Source organism: Penicillium diatomitis (genome assembly GCF_028827545.1).
Source record: "Penicillium diatomitis strain IBT 30728 chromosome Unknown utg000006l_segment0_segment0, whole genome shotgun sequence".
NCBI lineage: Eukaryota > Fungi > Ascomycota > Eurotiomycetes > Eurotiales > Aspergillaceae > Penicillium > Penicillium diatomitis.
In genome coordinates, this window is record NW_026623178.1 from 103208 (window position 1) to 121683 (window position 18476).

Here is an 18476-nt window from a genome sequence, read left to right on the forward strand (position 1 = left end):
ATAGGTGATCGTGTCATCAAGTCAAAGTGAATCTGATAGCATCCATCCATCACACGTCGTGTGTATGAGTATAATCTCCGACATTGGAACCCTTTCACAAAAGCTTGGGCGCGAGTGAACCATGATGTATCCTCCTATGTCTCCAGCAATCTGATTTCCACCCTCCCAATTCCCCAATTCCGCTCTCCCGTCTCCGTCCGCCTACCACCTCAACACCATCATCCCATGTCCGGTCCTGATATCCTCAAGCAATTACTTTGATCAGTACTACCTAGTAATTAGTGACCTACTAAGTACCTCGTTAGTCGTTACTCCTCCTCTCCTACAAGCCTAGTACCTACAAACTACATGGTACAGGCCCCAGCACTCCACCCAACGTTCACGCCTGTCTCACATCGCGTGGCAACCAGACAGAGATTGGTCTGCCATCCGGAGAGACCCAATCCGCTTTCCATACCGGTCCAACATCCAATGTGACACAACACAAGCTTCTCGAGAAGAAGTCTCAAGTCTTGAATGTCCCCCTGGACGCGAGCCTCGTGAATGGACGCACCGACCTCGTCTATTAGACCCCTTATCCATCTTTTACCGCCCTCCCGTGCCTCGCCTTGACCGATCGGGCATGCCCTCCCGCGCGGTGGGCGGGAGGGAAGCATGGACGTGCACCTGGCAAGACATACGAGGCGACGATCTCAGTGCGGCAATTGATCTGTGGGTTCAGGGCTGCAGGGGGGCAGGTTCGCCAAAGTCCACCCGGAAGTGTGGGGGAAGAAAGGGAAAGTGAGATTTTGGGGGGGGGAAGGACAAGAGGCAGGGATGTTTCAATGTCCACTTGCTTGGCTGGGTGAATGAGGTGTGTCGCGTCGTGGTGCAGATCCCGTGCTCTCGGGTTAGTATGCCGAGATGATCAATCCAGCGTGATGAGCGACACAGTGGTGGGATTCAGGTTATTCGGCAGTTGTTCTCCACGGATCTCAGAACCTGAGGAGACGAGTACAGACGTAGGTCCCAGGCTATGGCAGGCTCAACTGACTTGTACAGTCGGTGCTCGTGGTTGATGCACATGGACATGAGAGCGAACGGGTCGGCTCGTACGACAAAACGTACGGTCCTTGCGGCTACTCAGAGATTTGATCTTGTCGTTGACAGTCAGCTGGCAACCTGGCCATTCCAGGTGGATCTCTTCCACAGGTTGCGTGAGCGTCTTGTTGAAGTGTGACCTGGAGAGAGGATTGATGGACAGGTACCCATGGTTCAGACTACATGGATTCTTCATTCTTGGGATGTACGCCAAGTCGACGCGCACGTGCCATTTGATGTACCGGCCGTGGTTACCACCGGCGGGTGGACCATTCTTGCATTTGTCGATTTCGACATTTGCCGAATTGCTGCAGTCGACCAGCGACTTGGGAGATGACCAATTTCCAGTCCATCCAATACAAAAGAGCGTTCACCAGGGTCCCCGGTGGTGGAGACACGAGAGACGAGAGAGATGTCCCGTCGGTCGGGGGGGGGGGTAAAAGCAAAAAGATGGAGAACCGATGCGGGATGGATGGAAGGATTCCGGATCGACGAGTGAGCGATCAGAGGCGGGGAGTCGTCCAGTACATCTGAAACACGCCAAAAGACACTGTTTCAAGAGCATGTCAGTTCGGGTGAGGTTGATTGAACGATTCACGTTCCCGATCATGAATAGCGAGTAGGAGTGTTTCGCACTTTGACATTAGTTGAGTCGTCCGGTACCTCGGTACCGGTGGCAGTTGGCATACACCCCGATTATCACCATTTACTGTGGGGAGTACGTCGTCGCGAAAAGAAAAGAGACGGGAGGATGCCTGGTAAAGATCGACTCGGAAGATCACCCTCCTCGTTGAAGCCTTTGCTCCGAGACTCCGAACAGGAGGTGGCGAGCTGTCCATCCCTCACTCGCCCTCTGATCAGATCGGAAGGTGAAGAAGCCCGCGCCAATTCAGCACAGAGTCACAAAGTGGAGCCTCGATCCTGGACAATCGGTGGACATCTGATTGACGGGTCCGCCGGGGAAGGAGAAGACGTGCGCGTGGTGATCAACATTGCCCCTGATCCAGACTTTTGTACACGGACAAGTCACCGGAGTATGGACTGGACCACTCGACTGAGTCGACTCTATGAGGGGTTCTCTGCTGCACACCAGTCTAGTCCAAAGAGATGATAGTACACTCATACACTGTGAAAGTGTACAGGAGTAGGATTGTACTCGTCTTCCTGGGCCGCGCCACCTTCCAGAAACCAAGCTCCAAGATGACCCTTTAGGAGTAGAAATTCGGTATCTCATCATCCTTTCCGGTATATCCCATTTGACGCTGTAGTCCAGTCTACCGAGTACAGTCTACCGAGTACAGTCTACCGAGTACAGTCTACCGAGTACAGTCTACCGAGTACAGTCTACCGAGTACAGTCTACACTCTAGTTCTACCTGTTTGACTCAACACGAGTATTCCACCCCTAGCCCCCTAGCCCCCTAGTCCCCTAGTCCCCTAGGGTAGTATACTATGCACAGACAAATTCCAACGAGGAGAGCCTTTGATCCACCTTGCAAACTCTATAGATGCTCGCAGTTCTCCCAGTGTGATGCCGAACTCGAACGCTTTCCTCCCGAGACCCGCACTTTGGGGTGCGATTAGCGGACGGAGAGATCCTCTCCTGTTCACCCTAAAATTGCGAATCTCTTTCCCCCATGCTGTTCGATCTGGCGCTATCCCGACTCCCTACTAGTCTCGCACGTTCGGAGCCACTTTTCTTAGCCTTCGACCGACCAACCTGGGGCTCACGACCCGGGCTCCCACTTGCCCCAAGGAGGAATCAGCGTCCGTGTCGGGTTCGTTTGCGACAAATCCACATCTCACATGCAGTCATGCACTCCCTTTCCACTTCTCAAAGGGCAGCACGGCACACACGTAACGCAGCGTCGCAGACAGTAGTCAGGCATCGCATCGCCGTTCCCGAATGCTGAAATGAGAGCCCTCGGCCCTGTCATGCACCTCCGCGACCCACCCTCGAGTCTCCAGATCAGGTCGGGTGGATGCAGCACAACTTTCAACTTGGTGAAGGCTGACCGAGACCGATGGCTGGGGGGAGGAGTGGGAATCAGCCACTCCTCCGTCGCCTTGCGGGTGATGGTCTGCTGGGCTGTTCGGATGGCGTCTACTAGTGCTGTTGGATTTTTGCGCCCTCCCTTTTTGAGAATTCTCTTTTTTTTTTTTCTTTTTTTTTTTTTTTTCTCCTCGAGTTTCAGTTGAAACCCATGATCTAGATATTCGGCTTGCGAGTCGATGGCTCTTTTTCCTCCCGGTCCCTTATAAGTCGGGACGAGTCGCGCTCTCGTCTCATGCAGAACCTTTTGGTCTGTGATTTCAGTGTTGATCGTCGGTGCAGAGAGCCCTTCCTTCATATCGTCCGTCTCTTCTTGATCGGCCGACCTTGATATTCAAGACATCGCTCCTTGTACAGTGGTTCCTTCAGATCTGAGATCTGGCACTTTGCATCCGTGACGTTTGAAAGATTTGTCTTTTCATTCCCATCTGTTTTGTTTTTTTCCTTCGGACATATCCAACGATTGCGGTCCATATCCCCTCCAACCGTATTAACGATCAAGCTGTTGGACAAGTGACAATCTGCGTCTCTGATTCGATCCTGGGCCATTTTGACACAAACGCGCCCTCGAATACCGAATTTATACACTTCGCAACACATACCGGTCGAACATGCACGTCCTCTCGACACTCGTCTCGAGTCTGGGACTCCTAGCCCAGATCACTCGCGCCGCATATACATTGCAAGACGACTATGGCACGACCGACTCCTTCTTTGACAAATTCGACTTTTTCACCGTATGTCTCTCCAGATCTTGCGGTCTGCCCGATCGCGCTTCAATCATTCTCTCCAGCCTTTTGACTCTCTCTTTCTCTCTTTTTCATTGCAGGATGCGGACCCCACCAACGGCTACGTGAGCTACGTCGATCGATCGACCGCCACAAATGCCGGCCTGATCAGATCAACAGGGAGCTCCGTGTATATCGGAGTCGACACGCAGAATCAGGCCTCGGGCTCGGGGCGGCAAAGCGTTCGTCTAACCAGCACCAAGTCATACCAGCATGGATTGGTGATTCTCGACCTGGCACATATGCCAGGGAGTGTATGCGGAACATGGCCCGCCTTGTAAGTGAAGGTTTTTCTCATGTCAAGAACGAGATCTCCCCCCCCGTTCCATTGCTGACGCCCGAATTCTCTTGCCTACAGCTGGATGCTGGGAGCGAACTGGCCCAACAATGGCGAAATCGACATCATCGAGGGCGTCAACACCCAATCGAACAATCAAGTCACGCTTCACACGAGCGACGGTTGCTCCATTCAAAACTCAGGTTTCACGGGTTCGCTCGACACTGCCAACTGCTACGTCGAGGCCGCGGGTCAATCGGCCAATTCGGGCTGCGCCATCACCAGCAACAGCGGGCAGTCGTACGGGGATGGATTCAACCAAGCAGGTGGTGGGGTGTATGCCACGGAGTGGACCTCTGCTGGTATCAAAGTGTGGTTCTTCCCTCGAAGTGGTATTCCATGGGATATCTCAAGTGGGAAGCCGAATCCCGCGACTTGGGGGATGCCCACGGCTGCATTCGCGGGAAGTTGCGATATCGACTCCCATTTCAATAACCTGCAACTGGTACGTTTCTCTCTCTCTCTCTCTTCTCATACCTCACAGTTCTCCTCATCTGACCATGCCATGTTTCCTCGTTCGTCCAGGTTTTTGATATTACTTTCTGCGGTGACTGGGCCGGTAACGTCTGGTCCTCTGGCACCTGCGCATACAAAGCCCCCACCTGCAACTCGTTCGTCCAAAACAACCCAGCCGCTTTCAAGGAGACATACTGGAGCGTCAACTCGCTCAAGGTCTACCAGGACAACGGCAGTCCCCTGCTCAGCATTCACGCCCACGCCGCGGCGCATATTGGCGCCAAGCAATCGATCAGTCAGCTAATTTCTCGCAGGGGCACTGCGCCGTATATTCGGCCTGGGCCTCGCCCCGAGTGGCGCGAACATACACATTAGTGCCCAGTTGCGGAGATGGAAAGAGTGTGAGGTCGGTGGCTGGTTCCATCTGACCGAGGGGTCCGCCAGGGGGCGGCGGGGAGAAGCCCGTCGAGCGTTTGGTGGAATCGATTGCATAAGCGACTGCATATATCCATCTGGGGATTTGAGAGACTCCCAGCTTATGACTGGAAGACTTCGGGACTGGCGGACGGATTGACTTTGATAGTTTGATCTGTTTCGTTGGTCCTATCCATGGCTGATGATGATTTCCGATTTCAATACCCTTTTTTGTGAATTATATACGTTTGGTCACGACAGCTTTGAAGTTCGATATGATTTGTATATATCCCGAGTGGCATTCGAATGTGCATTTCAATTCAGCATGTGTGAACCCCTAAAGATGCAGCTTGTAGACAGATTCCAGTCATCACCTGCTAGATGGAAAAGCCGAAAACAAGAAAAAGGAGGAGAAAGCTGAAAAGATGAACTCAGATCTTCCCCATCTTTGTACATGCACGGTAAATCATGATGCTCATTCATAGATCTTGGGTTGAGCAAATTGGGCGTTCCATGAGATCGCTGGCCTGCATACTCTATCTGGCCTGATTCAATGGGTGCCAAAACACGATGGCGGTCTCATTAAAGCTTGTATCCAAGCACATCTCTCCGATCATCTGTCACTCGACCCCATTCCAAGAGCAACCGGAAGAAGTACACCTCCATATCCTCCTTGCGAAGCGCCGTCTCTGCCCATTCACGTCCTTGCTCGGCGATCCGCCAGCCCTCATTGAGATGCGGTTCCATGAGCACGCGTGCTTGATCGGCGCTCTGGTTCCCTGCAGTAGGCGGCGGCGTCTTCGAGACGCCAGCAAAATAAGCCAACGTGCTCCATAGTCCATGAAGACGGATATCGACGGGGACAAAGTGGTGCCATGAGGTAATTCGGGAGTCGAACCATTGCCGGAAGAGACCGGTTCGGAATGGGAGGCTGTGACTGTGCAAAAAGGGGAGAAAACGGCCACTAAAGCCGGCCCCGTCAAGGTCAAAGAGATATCGATGAGACCAGTGGGCTTGGAAGTCGAGCCACGAGTGTGGGCCGAGCTCTTCGTGCTGCGTGTCACAGTCCCCGCAGCGAGTGATTGGCGCTGCGATGTGGACATTGGTCTGCAAGTTCAACTCTCGGGTAGGGGCATCGCCACGCATGCTTTGATATCGATAGGAACCAGAACCTGTGGGGAGAAGGAGAGACACTTGACTTCCAGTGTTGTTGTTCACAAGATGAGAGAATCGCTGCCTCGGCATCCCCTTCCACTCGTTGAACCGGCTGTAGCCTTCCGAAGTACTGCCGATCCAGTACAGTGAATTTTCCTTCTCCGGATATGGAGAATCAGGATTCTCCTCGGTCGGACTGTGGGTGATTTTGTCCATGTAATTCCAAGGACTAGGATACAAAATATCACCAAAGCCGGACAGCGCGCTCTGGCTGAAGATCGGCATAAGCTCTCCAGACACTTTGAACGATGCTGGTGATATCAAGAGTCCGTGAAGAAAGGCGAGGTCTGGTTGATGGCAAATTTCGGTGGCTCGGTTAAAATCTAACGGAAATTGACCCAAGGTGTGCGGTGCTGCGCAACTCAGACAGACATCACGCCGATTCCACACACGCGTCGTCCGTACCGGCGACGTAGGGGGACAGATAAAACTGACGTACTGATCGAGTACCCCCTGCCACGCTCCATCTGTGAAGATCGCCTCGCTCACTGGATCCGCGGGTTCGATGGGTGCCCAGCCAAGGTGGCGATCTGCTGACCACCAATTGAGTAAGTCATCTTCAGGCACATCTTCCCGACTTCGACCTGTTTGCTTGAGTTGCATCATTTGCTCCCAGGGCACCACGACCCGTGGCTCGTCGTTGAGGTTGAAGACAATGTCCATGTCTGGAAGATACTGAACAAACTTCTCGATCATATTGGCTGCCCCCTTGACCATCCACGCATGGGTCGGCTTCACCTTCTCCTGGACTTTGACTTCACCGTTGCGAATAATGATTGCTCCAAGGTCGTTGAATGGGTTTGCTGCTAATTCATGCGTCATGTGCCGGATATGTGAAGGCTCAAGAGCCCGAAAGGGAAGAATGTTTTCGTGGATTTGGTCAAATTCGTCGATGATGATTGATGAATGATTCGTCGCAAATTCGTACCACTTGTCGAACCCTGGCGGAGGATGCTGTTGGTATCTTCTCTGATACTCGCGGACCGCGTCTGCTAGGGTTTTGCTTGCGCCAGCCTGCAATATATAATTATCATGGTTGATTTTCGCCTCATAGATCAGAGAGTCGATCGGATGCGTCTGATGAGAGTCGGGTTTGCTCAAAATCGAAGTGATGGTGACTGCACTGCAGACGAGAATCAGACCCTGCACTGCCGCATTGGCGCGAAGGAGAGCCTTAGTATCTTTTCCTGTGACAATTCTTGAACTGAAGAGCCATACAGCTCCGGCGGTGGATGCGATTATTGAAACTGAGGCGTGAACAGGCGACGCGGAAGGGAGAGCCATTTGACCATAGGGTAGCGTTGTGTACGTGGAGACAACAATGAAGGAGAAACCTCCCAATGTGCAAAGATCAAGGGGATTAAAGTGAGGTAGCTACAATATCACAAGTCAGTATCGATTCAAGAATTCACGAAGACCACACACAGCAACAAAAACTTACAATTTGCCAACCCCAGAATATGAAAGTCGTGCACAAGATCGCCTGGCCGACGGCACTTCGCAGATACCGACCGTCCAACAGAGACATTGCGCTTTGTTCCGGACGGCTGTTGCGAATATAATGGGAGGAAATTGTCCAGGTAACCGCAAGACTCTATGTATGATTCCCGAGTCAGTCTGTGACCGCCAAAAGCTTCCTACTTCGAATAGTGAGGCATACCACAAGGCCAGCCCCAAGTGAAAGATATGTCCGCTTCCTACGCGGTTCCTCAGAAACTTCAGTGAAAAGTATGAGGATCGCTGAGTCGAGTACCATATTGCACAACTGAACGATCTGCATATGGGCTGAATCCTTGAGGATGATTGGGCAGATATAAGTCGATCGGTTGCCGTAGCTTAGAGATGACGCCGCATAAGCGCCTGCAGAGATAAGTGATGCTCCCACAATTCCTTTCCATCGACCGTGCAGGAGCGTAGTGAAACCCCGCCGACAGGTCGATAACGCAATATTCGAGGACAAATTATGGAACAGCGTTTGTTGAAGTCCAGAATAGCCAGCTTTTGTGCCGAGATTGTGGCTTCCGAACAGCTCATATGTTGCAATGACGAAAGGAATTAGGTACTGCCCGGAGTGTAGGAGTTCCTGTCAGCCGTTGTCGCAGAGCTTCCAGTAAGGGAAGAGTGTAGCCTCACAGAATATCCGGCAGGTGCACATTCGTTATGAAGGGTTGCTTCTCGGAACAGCTCGATTCGCAACCCTAGCATCCCAAGTAGCGCACCAATCTTCCACTCAAGCCGCGGGGAAGCCGAGGATATATGACGTGCATCTGGGGCAGCATTCGAGGACGACTGCGATAGGAGCTCATAATGGTCACTAGCACTGGCGGCGTGCTTTCCATTCGGCGAGTTTGGTTGAGATACTGTCGCGACTAGACCAATCACCAAGAAAGTGATTCCCAACAGCAAGCAGACCAAGCTTGCCGTGGTGACGGGTTTATCTTGACCGAGTCTCATAGTCAGTAATTTGCGATACCACCACGTGCGCCGGTGTATAGAATGAGCCTACCAAAAGCGAAGGTGGAGTTGTAGCTTGCCCCAAGGAAGTAGGAACTGAAAACGAAACCTCTATGAATAACACTGGTGTCAGCAGCCATCTGAGTCCTCGCGATATCTCATCTTCAAGCGTAAAGTTGAACCGCTGATCCAGCCATGCGGACTCTCACCCAAGGCTAATCACTATGCCCGTGTCGGCATTTAGTTGGAGTGCTTGAAAAGGCATCATGTTCGAACACCGAGTTGACTACTTCTCTTGAGCAGTCATTACGCGCATGCTGTCGCTGACTCGGCCATTCCTCTAAACAGGTGCAGAAATGTTAGTAGGTCGAAGCGTGCGGGCGCAGTTGCGAAAAAAACATGGGAAGCTAGAACAAGAATAGCTCAGTGCACTCCTTAGAGGAACTAGGTGAAATTGCACCCCGGTGGATCCTGTGATTTGGTTGGAGTCGACTGACATGGTGAGTCTATTATTCCACGGTGGAGCTGGACACTGACCAGGGCCACCGGTACGTTTATCACTCGCTGTGGCTCTCCAGGCGCTCTCCAGATGCAGGGTCTGGATTTCCCTGTTGCGGCCGAGCGGGCGATAGCGTTGCGTTAAATCTCCTGGGCCCAGTACGAGTCCCAGAATATGACACCGGCGTGGCCCAGGATGGGGAATGATTTCCTCGGGCTCCCACCCCTGACTGGGTTGCGACCCTTCGAGGCGGTTTGCCAACCATGGAACAGCTTCAGCGCGATGGACCCCCGGACCAAGTAGTATCGTCATCGTCCAAGCACCTTAAACGCCATGATTGACACTCAAGCTCCCGGGTATATGGGCCCCGGATACGCACACAGAATGATTGGGATAGCCGACGCGTGCGTTCCTGGAGAGCAGTACAGAATCACAAGAACGCGCGATCAACGACAGAATCAAGTCGGAGGCCATGTCAGACTCCACTGGGCGCATTCAGTGCGTCAGGCTAACCCCGCGCAAGTGGTCTGAGCTTAGCTTAGTCGCACCAACCATAGCATCGAAGCAGATAAGCGGTATGGTACGCAAGCCCTGCGCTGTGTACAGAAAGGTTACGAGAAGAGCACTGCCACCGAGTGACCGACCACCCCTGCTAGATTGTGGTAGACAGCCAAGGCGACGAATATGGAAGCACTGAAAAAGAACGCATATAGACTACCCGGTGCGTGCGCCGTTCCGCGTCGGACGGATGGTGGCATTGAGGGTCCTCTGCAAGCCTGGGAAATAATGAATGCGGATACCGAACCGCGGCGAGTGCGACTCCGTGAAGCCTGGAGAGGTGGAAATCGGGAGGAAATAGACTCACGTGACTTGATCAAAGGCGAGATGGACGAACTGACCCGGCTTGTCAGACAAGCAAGTACACAGTTAACACACAGTAGTAGTACATAACTACATAATACATAGACTACCTGAGTAACTTAGCAGTAAGGTACCTCCGACGACTGTGCAAAGCTCATGACTGGAAGAATCATGTCTCCTATACCCTCTTTTCCTCCCTTATGTCTTGCACTCATGTGGAAAATCTCACAAGCACAGTAGCTCGAGAACCAAATGGCGTTCTTCTTATGTTTAGTGATGGACGATCTCGAACATATCTTCAGCCGACTTTCCAAGCTCTCCGATAAGGTTATGGAGCGACATATCCATTCTGAGCATGTTGCAAGATCTCTAAGTAGTCTGATAGATGGGCATGCGTATGTCGATCACCATCTCTAGCTGTAACCAACAGATCGTCAGGTACATGTCGATAGGCGGTATCCCTCGGCCCTGGACAAGTTCTGCCGTCGGACTTGAAGTATATCAGAGGTACTTCCCAAGAAGAAATGGTACTCAATCATCACTATAGTACAAGGTTTGAAGGTACACTCTTGTATGACTATCAACCATAAGATCAAGTACGCATCGCCCGTGCCCGCCCACCTGCAGGAAGGTTGGTCGGTGCCGCCGCCCGCGAACCTGACAACCACTGACACAAGCACTTCATCGCGGTTAACGTAATTCCCGGCCGTGTCGGTTACCCGGCCGTCCCGGTCACCCTCTCTAAAATCGCGTCTTTCTACCAACATACCTAATTTAACCACCTACTATGCCACTAATTCGTACTGAATCTAGCCATAAATTGGCTAGTCAAGAGGGCAGGATCTTATTAGCCCTTTCCGACCTAAAAAATGGCCGCGTCAAATCTCTCCGCGCAGCGGCTATCCTATACGAAATCCCGAAGTTAACACTGATCGACCGCGCTAAAGGGGTGGTTTGCCGCGTCGATTCTCGCCCTATAGGCTATAAATTAACCTAATTAGAAGAGGATTCGCTTACTAAATAGATTCTCTCTATAGATATATATAGAGTAGCGCCTAGGCTAGTAACTATAGGAGAAATAGCTAATATCCTTCTTACTACGCGCGGTAGCTATCCTCCGCCTACCGTTAGAAAGAATTAGCTATTAATCTTTATTAACTACCGCCCTAAGCTTCGTATACGCTTCTCGCGAAGATACGATTACTAAAGAGCCCTAAACGAAGATCCGAAATTAATTCGGTAGTAGTTCGCGACCGTATAAAGTATAATTAACGAGAACGGTATATAACCGGAGGATATCTATAACTTTGATAAGATAGGCTTTGTAATAGGCCTTATATCTTCGTAGAAAGTAGTTATAAGAGCTGAAAACTACGGTCGGAGGTCTCTTCTATAACTAGGAAATCGCGAATAGGTTACTGCTATCAAAGTAATCTACGTAGATAGCTATTTACTACCGCTATATATAGTCTTTAAAGGCAAAGTGGCTATTATAGGATAGTTTAACGAAAACCTACCGAAAGACTAGCGAATCGAGGTCTCTGCTAACGATTAGACTACCGATAAGATTAGCCTACGCTAGCTATAAAAGCTATTTATCCTATTAATAAATTCGCGTATACGTAGCCGGTTTCAGCTACTAATTCTTAACAGCTATAGTAGCTATCTTACGCCTTAATTCGATCGAATCTACGTAGATAACGATATTATATCTCTTTATATATCTATATATTTATTATATCTACTATAACTACTAGATATTAGGTATTTTATAGTAGTTAAGCGCGCGTACGGTCGCTTCGTTAGCGATCTTACGCGTAGAGGATATAACTATATCGATAAGTACGATTTCTTAGTAGATTACTAGTATATATAGCTAGAAGCCTTCTAATTAACTAATCCTACTATTAAAAATAGCTTCGTAGCTAGTAGTCTAGTACTATTAGATACCGAGAGAGTACTTAATAAGCTTAATATCTCTCTACGAACTCTAATACTACTAAATAGCTAGCTAAGTAGTAGATCTAGCTAATTTATACTAAAAACGCCTAGAACCGCTACTTAGCTATTTAAGTAAGCTTCGATATTAAAAGACCTACTAAAGCGACGTTTAAATAGCCTACTAAGTCTATTAAAAACTATACTAGACTAGCTTATTAAGGGTTACTATCTAGCGCTTTATAGTAGTATACTACTAGCAGAGGATAACGCGAATTTACGTATAGCGAATAAGAAGATAGTCAAAAAGCGTAATCGGTTAACTAAGAAGATACCCTGCGAAGAGGGTTTAACTATTAAAGAGGCTATATAGCTAGCTACGTAGCTAAACTAGCTAGAGGAAGATAATAGGGTTGATTCGTATAAACAGATCGATCTGCCTAATCAGCCGTGTCAACCGGTTAGGAGGGCTCCTCCTACCTGCAGTGGATATGGAGTAATTGGGCATAGGATCAATCAATGTAAGAATCGTTAGTAATAGCAAATTCTATGGGTGTTAATGGAAATAATCGATTTTGAAATTCTAAACTATGGTAGGGTGACCGGGACGGCCTGGTGACCGACACGGCCGGGAATTACGTTAGTCAGGCAGGCGGTGTATCAGTGAAAGCAATTCCGAGGAAGGCGGTCGCGGTAAGCAGTATGATTTTTTTTTCGGTCGCCCAGAATCTCTCGCGGCGAGCCCGGTCCCATTGGTCCTATCACGAAGAAAAGTCTTGAATTCAATTGTTGCGGGCAATTGATTGACTTGGGGAAACTGTTCGATCTCTTGACCTCACCACTACTCGAGAGAAAACGCAGCGCTCGACCACGAAACCAGCAACAGGCCCAACAACACTCGCGGGCAGATCCGCAATTTCACAATGCCGCGCAAAGCGATCGACTCGCGCATCCCGGCCCTAATTCGAAATGGTGTCCAGGAGAAGAAGCGCAGTTTCTTCGTTGTCGTCGGCGACCGGGCAAAGGATGTGATCGTTCACTTGCACTATATCATGTCCAGTGTGGATGTGAAGCAGAACAAATCGGTGCTCTGGGCATACAAGAAGGATCTGCTGGGCTTCACAAGTCACCGAAAGAAGCGCGAGAACAAGATTAAAAGGGAGGTCAAGCACGGAATCCGGGAACCGAATCAAGAAGATCCCTTCGAGCTCTTCATCACGCTGAACTCGATTCGTTATGTATACTACAAGGAAACAGAGAAGATTCTCGGTAACACATATGGCATGTGTATTCTGCAGGATTTCGAGGCCATCACCCCGAACTTGCTCGCCCGCACTATCGAGACGGTCGAAGGAGGAGGAATGGTTCTCCTGTTGCTGAAGAGCATGAAGAGCTTGAAACAGCTCTACACACTGTCCATGGATATCCACTCGCGCTACCGCACAGAAGCCCACGATGATGTAGTAGCTCGGTTCAACGAGCGCTTCATTCTGTCCCTCGGAAGCTGTGAGTCCTGTCTCGTTGTGGACGACGAGCTGAATGTACTTCCGATTTCCGGTGGAAAGAATGTCAAGCCGCTCCCTCCTCCCGAAACTACCGACGACTCGACCTCTGGAACCAAGAAGGAGCTCAAGGAGATCAAGGAGAGCCTGGCGGACGCCCAGCCCGTCGGTCCTCTGTTGAGCCTGGCACGCACCGTGGACCAGGCTAAGGCCCTGCTCACTTTTGTGGATGCCATCGCGGAAAAGACCCTGCGAAGTACCGTCGCGCTTACAGCCGGTCGTGGACGGGGTAAGTCCGCTGCCCTTGGCGTTGCTATTGCCGCGGCGATTGCGCATGGCTACAGCAATATCTTCATTACCTCTCCAAGTCCCGAAAACTTGAAGACCCTGTTCGAGTTCGTTTTCAAAGGGTTCGACGCATTGGGTTATCTCGACCATGTCGATTACACTATCCTGCAGTCCACCAACCCAGACTTCAATAAGGCTATTGTCCGTGTGAACATCCATCGCAACCACCGGCAGACCATCCAGTACATCCAACCCCAAGATGCGCATGTCCTCGGCCAGGCCGAACTTTTGGTCATCGATGAGGCTGCTGCTATTCCCCTGCCCCTTGTTCGCAAGCTCATGGGTCCATATCTGGTGTTCATGGCCTCCACAATCAATGGTTATGAGGGAACCGGTCGTTCTCTTTCCCTGAAGCTCATTCAGCAACTTCGTGAACAAGCTCGCGGTGGTATCAAGACCGCCGATGCCGATGTCGCCGACCGAAGCACTGGCAAGATCTCGAAGAATACGGACAAGAACCTTGCTGGTCGTTCTCTTCGTGAGATCACCCTCTCCGAGCCCATCCGTTATGCGCCCGGTGATTCGGTAGAGAAGTGGCTCAACAAGGTCTTGTGCCTTGATGCCACCTTGCCCAAGTCTCGCATGAACACCCAGGGTTGCCCGCACCCATCGCAGTGCCAGCTTCTCCAGGTCAACCGTGATACTCTTTTCTCGTTCCATCCAGTCTCTGAGAAATTCCTTCAGCAAATGATGGCCTTGTATGTTGCAAGCCACTACAAGAACACGCCTAACGATCTTCAACTCATGAGCGATGCTCCCGCTCACCAGCTATACGTTCTTGTTCCCCCAATTGATGAGGAAGCAACGAAACTCCCAGAGCCTCTTTGCGTGATTCAGGTCGCTCTTGAGGGACGTATCAGCAGGCAAAGCGTACTCAACAGTTTGAGCCGCGGTCAGCGTGCTGGTGGTGATCTCATTCCTTGGCTGGTGTCTCAGCAGTTCCAGGACGAAGACTTTGCGGGTCTCTCCGGAGCCCGTGTTGTGCGAATTGCGACCAACCCTGAATACGTTGGCATGGGTTACGGTTCCCGTGCTATGGAACTGCTGACCGATTTCTATGAGGGCAAGTTCACTAGCCTTGACGAAGGAACGGCTGGTACTCAAGAGGAAATGGTCCGTGTCACTGATGAGGAGCTCGCCAACTCTAATCTTCTTGACGATAATATTCACGTCCGGGACATCCGCTCTATGCCGCCCTTGTTTGGCAAATTGAGCGAGCGACGCCCCGACTCCCTAGACTACCTGGGTGTCAGCTATGGTCTCACTCCTTCCTTGCACAAGTTCTGGAAGAGATCTTCTTTCCACCCAGTATACTTGCGTCAGACTCCGAACGAGCTGACTGGCGAGCACTCCTGCGTGATGCTGCGTACTCTGGCTACTGGTGTCACCGATGCTAGCTGGCTGGGTGCCTTCTCCCGAGACTTCCACCGACGTTTCCTTGCGCTGCTCTCTTATCAATTCCGCGAGTTCCCTTCTGTTCTCTCCTTGAGTATCTGCGAGTCTGCCAATTCAGGGGCTAAGCTCGACTCCTCTACTGTTGTTCGTACTCTCAAGAAGACTGACCTGGATGCGGCGTTCTCCCCATTCGACCTCAAGCGACTGGACAGTTACGCCAACAACCTGCTTGACTATCATGTTATTCTGGATATGGTCCCCCTGATTGCCGAATACTACTTCGCAAACCGTCTTGCGGGCAAGGTCAGCCTTTCTGGCGTGCAGCAATCCATTCTGTTGGCCATCGGTCTGCAGCGCAAGAGCATGGATGATCTTGAAAAGGAGTTGAGTCTTCCTTCATCTCAACTTCTTGCCATGTTCCTTAAGATCATGCGGAAGATTTCCACACATTTCCGTGGTCTCGTTGAGGGTGCGGTTGCGGAGACTATGCCCACTGAGCGAATCACCGCCGATGCTGCCTCTGGGGCCCACGACGACCCGGTTGTCGAAGACCGATTCAAGCCCTTGGAGACTGGCCTTGATGATGAGCTGCGTGCGGGTGGTGAGGAAATTGACGAGGAGCTCCGGGAGAAGCAGCGTGCTCTGATTGACGCTCTTCCTCTTGACAAGTAAGTCTGCTGTTCGCCCTGGATGTCTGTACATGGTCCTTCGGATGAACAATAACTGATTCTTAGCCTTCAGATACGAAATTGATAACGGCTCGGCGTCGTGGGAGGATGCAGAGAAGCAGATACGCGCAGGCGGTGCCGCTACCGTCAGTGTCAAGACCAAGCAATCTAAGCGCAAGAAGGGCGAGACCGCTCGGGACATCTACGACAAGGAGATTGATTCCAAGCGTCAAAAGTTGATCAAGAAGGGTACCGAGGGTCGCAAGAAATAGACTTGTGCTTTCCAAAACAAAACTGGTGATCTGTCGGCGTTCCTCTGCATTTACTCCGGTGTTCTTATGGCTCTTCTTTTTCTACGTTTCCTCGAGGGGCACTTTACTCTCAACCTAGTCAAGCTACCTATTTGTCTCATGTATATAACAAATGACTGAATGTTTCATTCCGCCTAGATATTTGACAAATTGCTCGCCCGTGAAAAGGGATGCATATTCTTTCCACCGGTACAAAAGGTACTCCCGTCGCTAACCCATAGAGCTCAAGAGATCCTAACGAAAGAAGTTATCATCGAATAGTAGTTAAGTTGCACTGAGAGTTGAAAAGCGACTCAAAGCTCGTCATGCTCTGGCTCCTCCTTGGCTTCGTCCTCGGGATCGACCTGGGTTTCGGATTTTGCAGCCTCGACAGGAGCGTCTACAACAACACCTTCGGGGAGCTTCTCCTTGGCACCCTCGCCAAACCGAATTGCGTCGATCCACCCCTCAACAGGTGCAAGCCCGAAATCCTCTGCATTTGCGTAACGACGGAACCACCCGCGACGCGCATTTAGAGCAATGATCTCTACCGCATCAACCGAGCCTAATCCGAGCGACGTCCGCAGCGTGTGAGATGCGGAGTTCTCGGCAGGGACACCGTAGACCGGGAAGAGATTGGTACCGCGTCTGGCGTGCTTATGCACAACTTCAGATAAGCTGGCAAGTGCTTCGGTGGCAGTCAGTGGAAGCACAGCGTCGGGCTCTGCTAGCGCTGGGAGTAGGGCCAGAACGCAAGTATTGGACTTCGGGCTCAGACAACTCGATTCCAGAGACTCGGGGGTCGCCAGCGAAGGAATGGGAGGAGTAATTGGGACCGACGCGGGCTTGACTTCCGGAGTGGCTTCAGCAGCCGGTACTGTTTCTTCGTCATCAGGAACGACTGGGACTTTGGGAGCCCCCTTTGACGACTTAGACGACTTGGTCTTCTTGGATTTGGCTGCCGGCGAAGCAGGTTGGCCAGTTGCATCGGGGTTAGGTGAAGCGAACTGTTTGAGGAAGTCGGCGATAGGCTGCTTCTTCAGCTCGCCCTCATAGAGCTTTGACTCGCCATCGCTGCCAGGGAGGACGACCAGTGTTGGGAACTTGGAGACGCCGAACCTTTGCACCGATGCAGATTCTTTGTTGCGTACTTGAGCCACGTCAATGGCACCCAGGAAGTCAATCGCCAACGCACGGATCAAAGGAGTCGTGGTGCCCTTCTCCGTGAACAGAAGAGCCTTGGGCCGTTCCCCGTTCTGCTCCAACCACTGGTCCAAGTCTTTGTCCGTAACGCGCTTTACATGATTGGGAATGCGGTCCACCACGGCGTCAACGATTCCTTTGGCGCTGCGCGCACCCTGATAATCCTCGACACGGGGCTTGCCGGCCTTTTTGGACGGCGTCACGATCTTGATTGTAGGAAAGCCCTTGACGCCCATTTGACCGCAGAACGGCTTATTCTCATCCTCGTCGCAGTTCACCGCAGCAACCTTGGCCAAGCCTTTCAGGTTCTGAGCCGCTTTCTCGTAGGCAGGCTTGAGGTTTTGACAGTGACCACACCAGGGAGCGTAGAACCTAGCAAGGAGACAGTCGGTCAGCGACGGCGATGCTCTGACAAAGATTGGGGCCTTATCGTGATTGTGCCGTGCGGGGAAAGCGCTTACTCGACGACCTGAGATATTCGAAGAAGCTGGTGTTAGTTACGTGTTGCGCTCTCGAATCGCGGGTCTCCTGCTGCTGGCCCTTACCGAGGTGTAGTTGGAATCCGCAATCAGCGACCCATAAGTCTTCTGATTCAGCTGGAGAACAGGTGAATTCTTCGTGTAGAAGGCGTGGACTGGCAACGCGGCCAGCAATGGGGCGAGGATCAACAATGAGCTTTGCGGCAACATTTTTAAGAGAGCAATATACTCGCAATAAACCTTGTGGTGGGTGTGAAATAAGAAAAGACGCCCACTTGGCTTCAACGACCGTCAGCCCTTTTGAAGGCCAAGAGACCAGAGCTTTGAAAATATTGCCAGATCAGCCAAAATTGTCTAGGCCAATTAGGAGAAGTTGAACAAAGAAGGCTGCAGCGCCCAACTCTGTTTCGCAAGGTGTCCTGAAGCTCTTGGCGTGCGGAGAGAGAAGCTTCTCCAATTCGGAAAAGCTCCCGCGTACTTTATTTGGATCTCTTCTG

At 51.2% G+C, this 18476-nt stretch overlaps 4 protein-coding genes across 4 annotated transcripts; 2 read left to right on the forward strand and 2 right to left on the reverse strand.

Moving 5' to 3' along the window:
• Positions 1-3743: 3743 nt before the first annotated feature.
• Positions 3744-5088, forward strand: N7539_005718 (glycoside hydrolase family 16 protein; the record flags this gene model as incomplete). The annotated part of the gene is made up of 4 exons (XM_056935320.1): positions 3744-3869; positions 3962-4197; positions 4279-4702; positions 4783-5088. The coding sequence occupies 4 exons, from the start codon at positions 3744-3746 to the stop codon at positions 5086-5088; spliced, it is 1092 nt and encodes a 363-aa protein (XP_056789192.1).
• A 621-nt stretch (positions 5089-5709) lies between these two features.
• Positions 5710-9061, reverse strand: N7539_005719 (putative capsular associated protein; the record flags this gene model as incomplete). Its single annotated transcript, XM_056935321.1, has 6 exons — positions 5710-7716; positions 7784-7936; positions 8003-8404; positions 8476-8780; positions 8849-8907; positions 9006-9061. The coding sequence occupies 6 exons, from the start codon at positions 9059-9061 to the stop codon at positions 5710-5712; spliced, it is 2982 nt and encodes a 993-aa protein (XP_056789193.1).
• Positions 9062-13017: 3956 nt separating this feature from the next.
• Positions 13018-16279, forward strand: N7539_005720 (ribosome biosynthesis protein KRE33; the record flags this gene model as incomplete). The annotated part of the gene is made up of 2 exons (XM_056935322.1): positions 13018-16007; positions 16081-16279. 2 exons carry the CDS (start codon positions 13018-13020, stop codon positions 16277-16279), a joined length of 3189 nt encoding a protein of 1062 aa, XP_056789194.1.
• Positions 16280-16611: 332 nt separating this feature from the next.
• N7539_005721 (putative disulfide isomerase) lies at positions 16612-18189 on the reverse strand (the record flags this gene model as incomplete). The annotated part of the gene is made up of 3 exons (XM_056935323.1): positions 16612-17872; positions 17962-17969; positions 18046-18189. 3 exons carry the CDS (start codon positions 18187-18189, stop codon positions 16612-16614), a joined length of 1413 nt encoding a protein of 470 aa, XP_056789195.1.
• Positions 18190-18476: the final 287 nt, after the last annotated feature.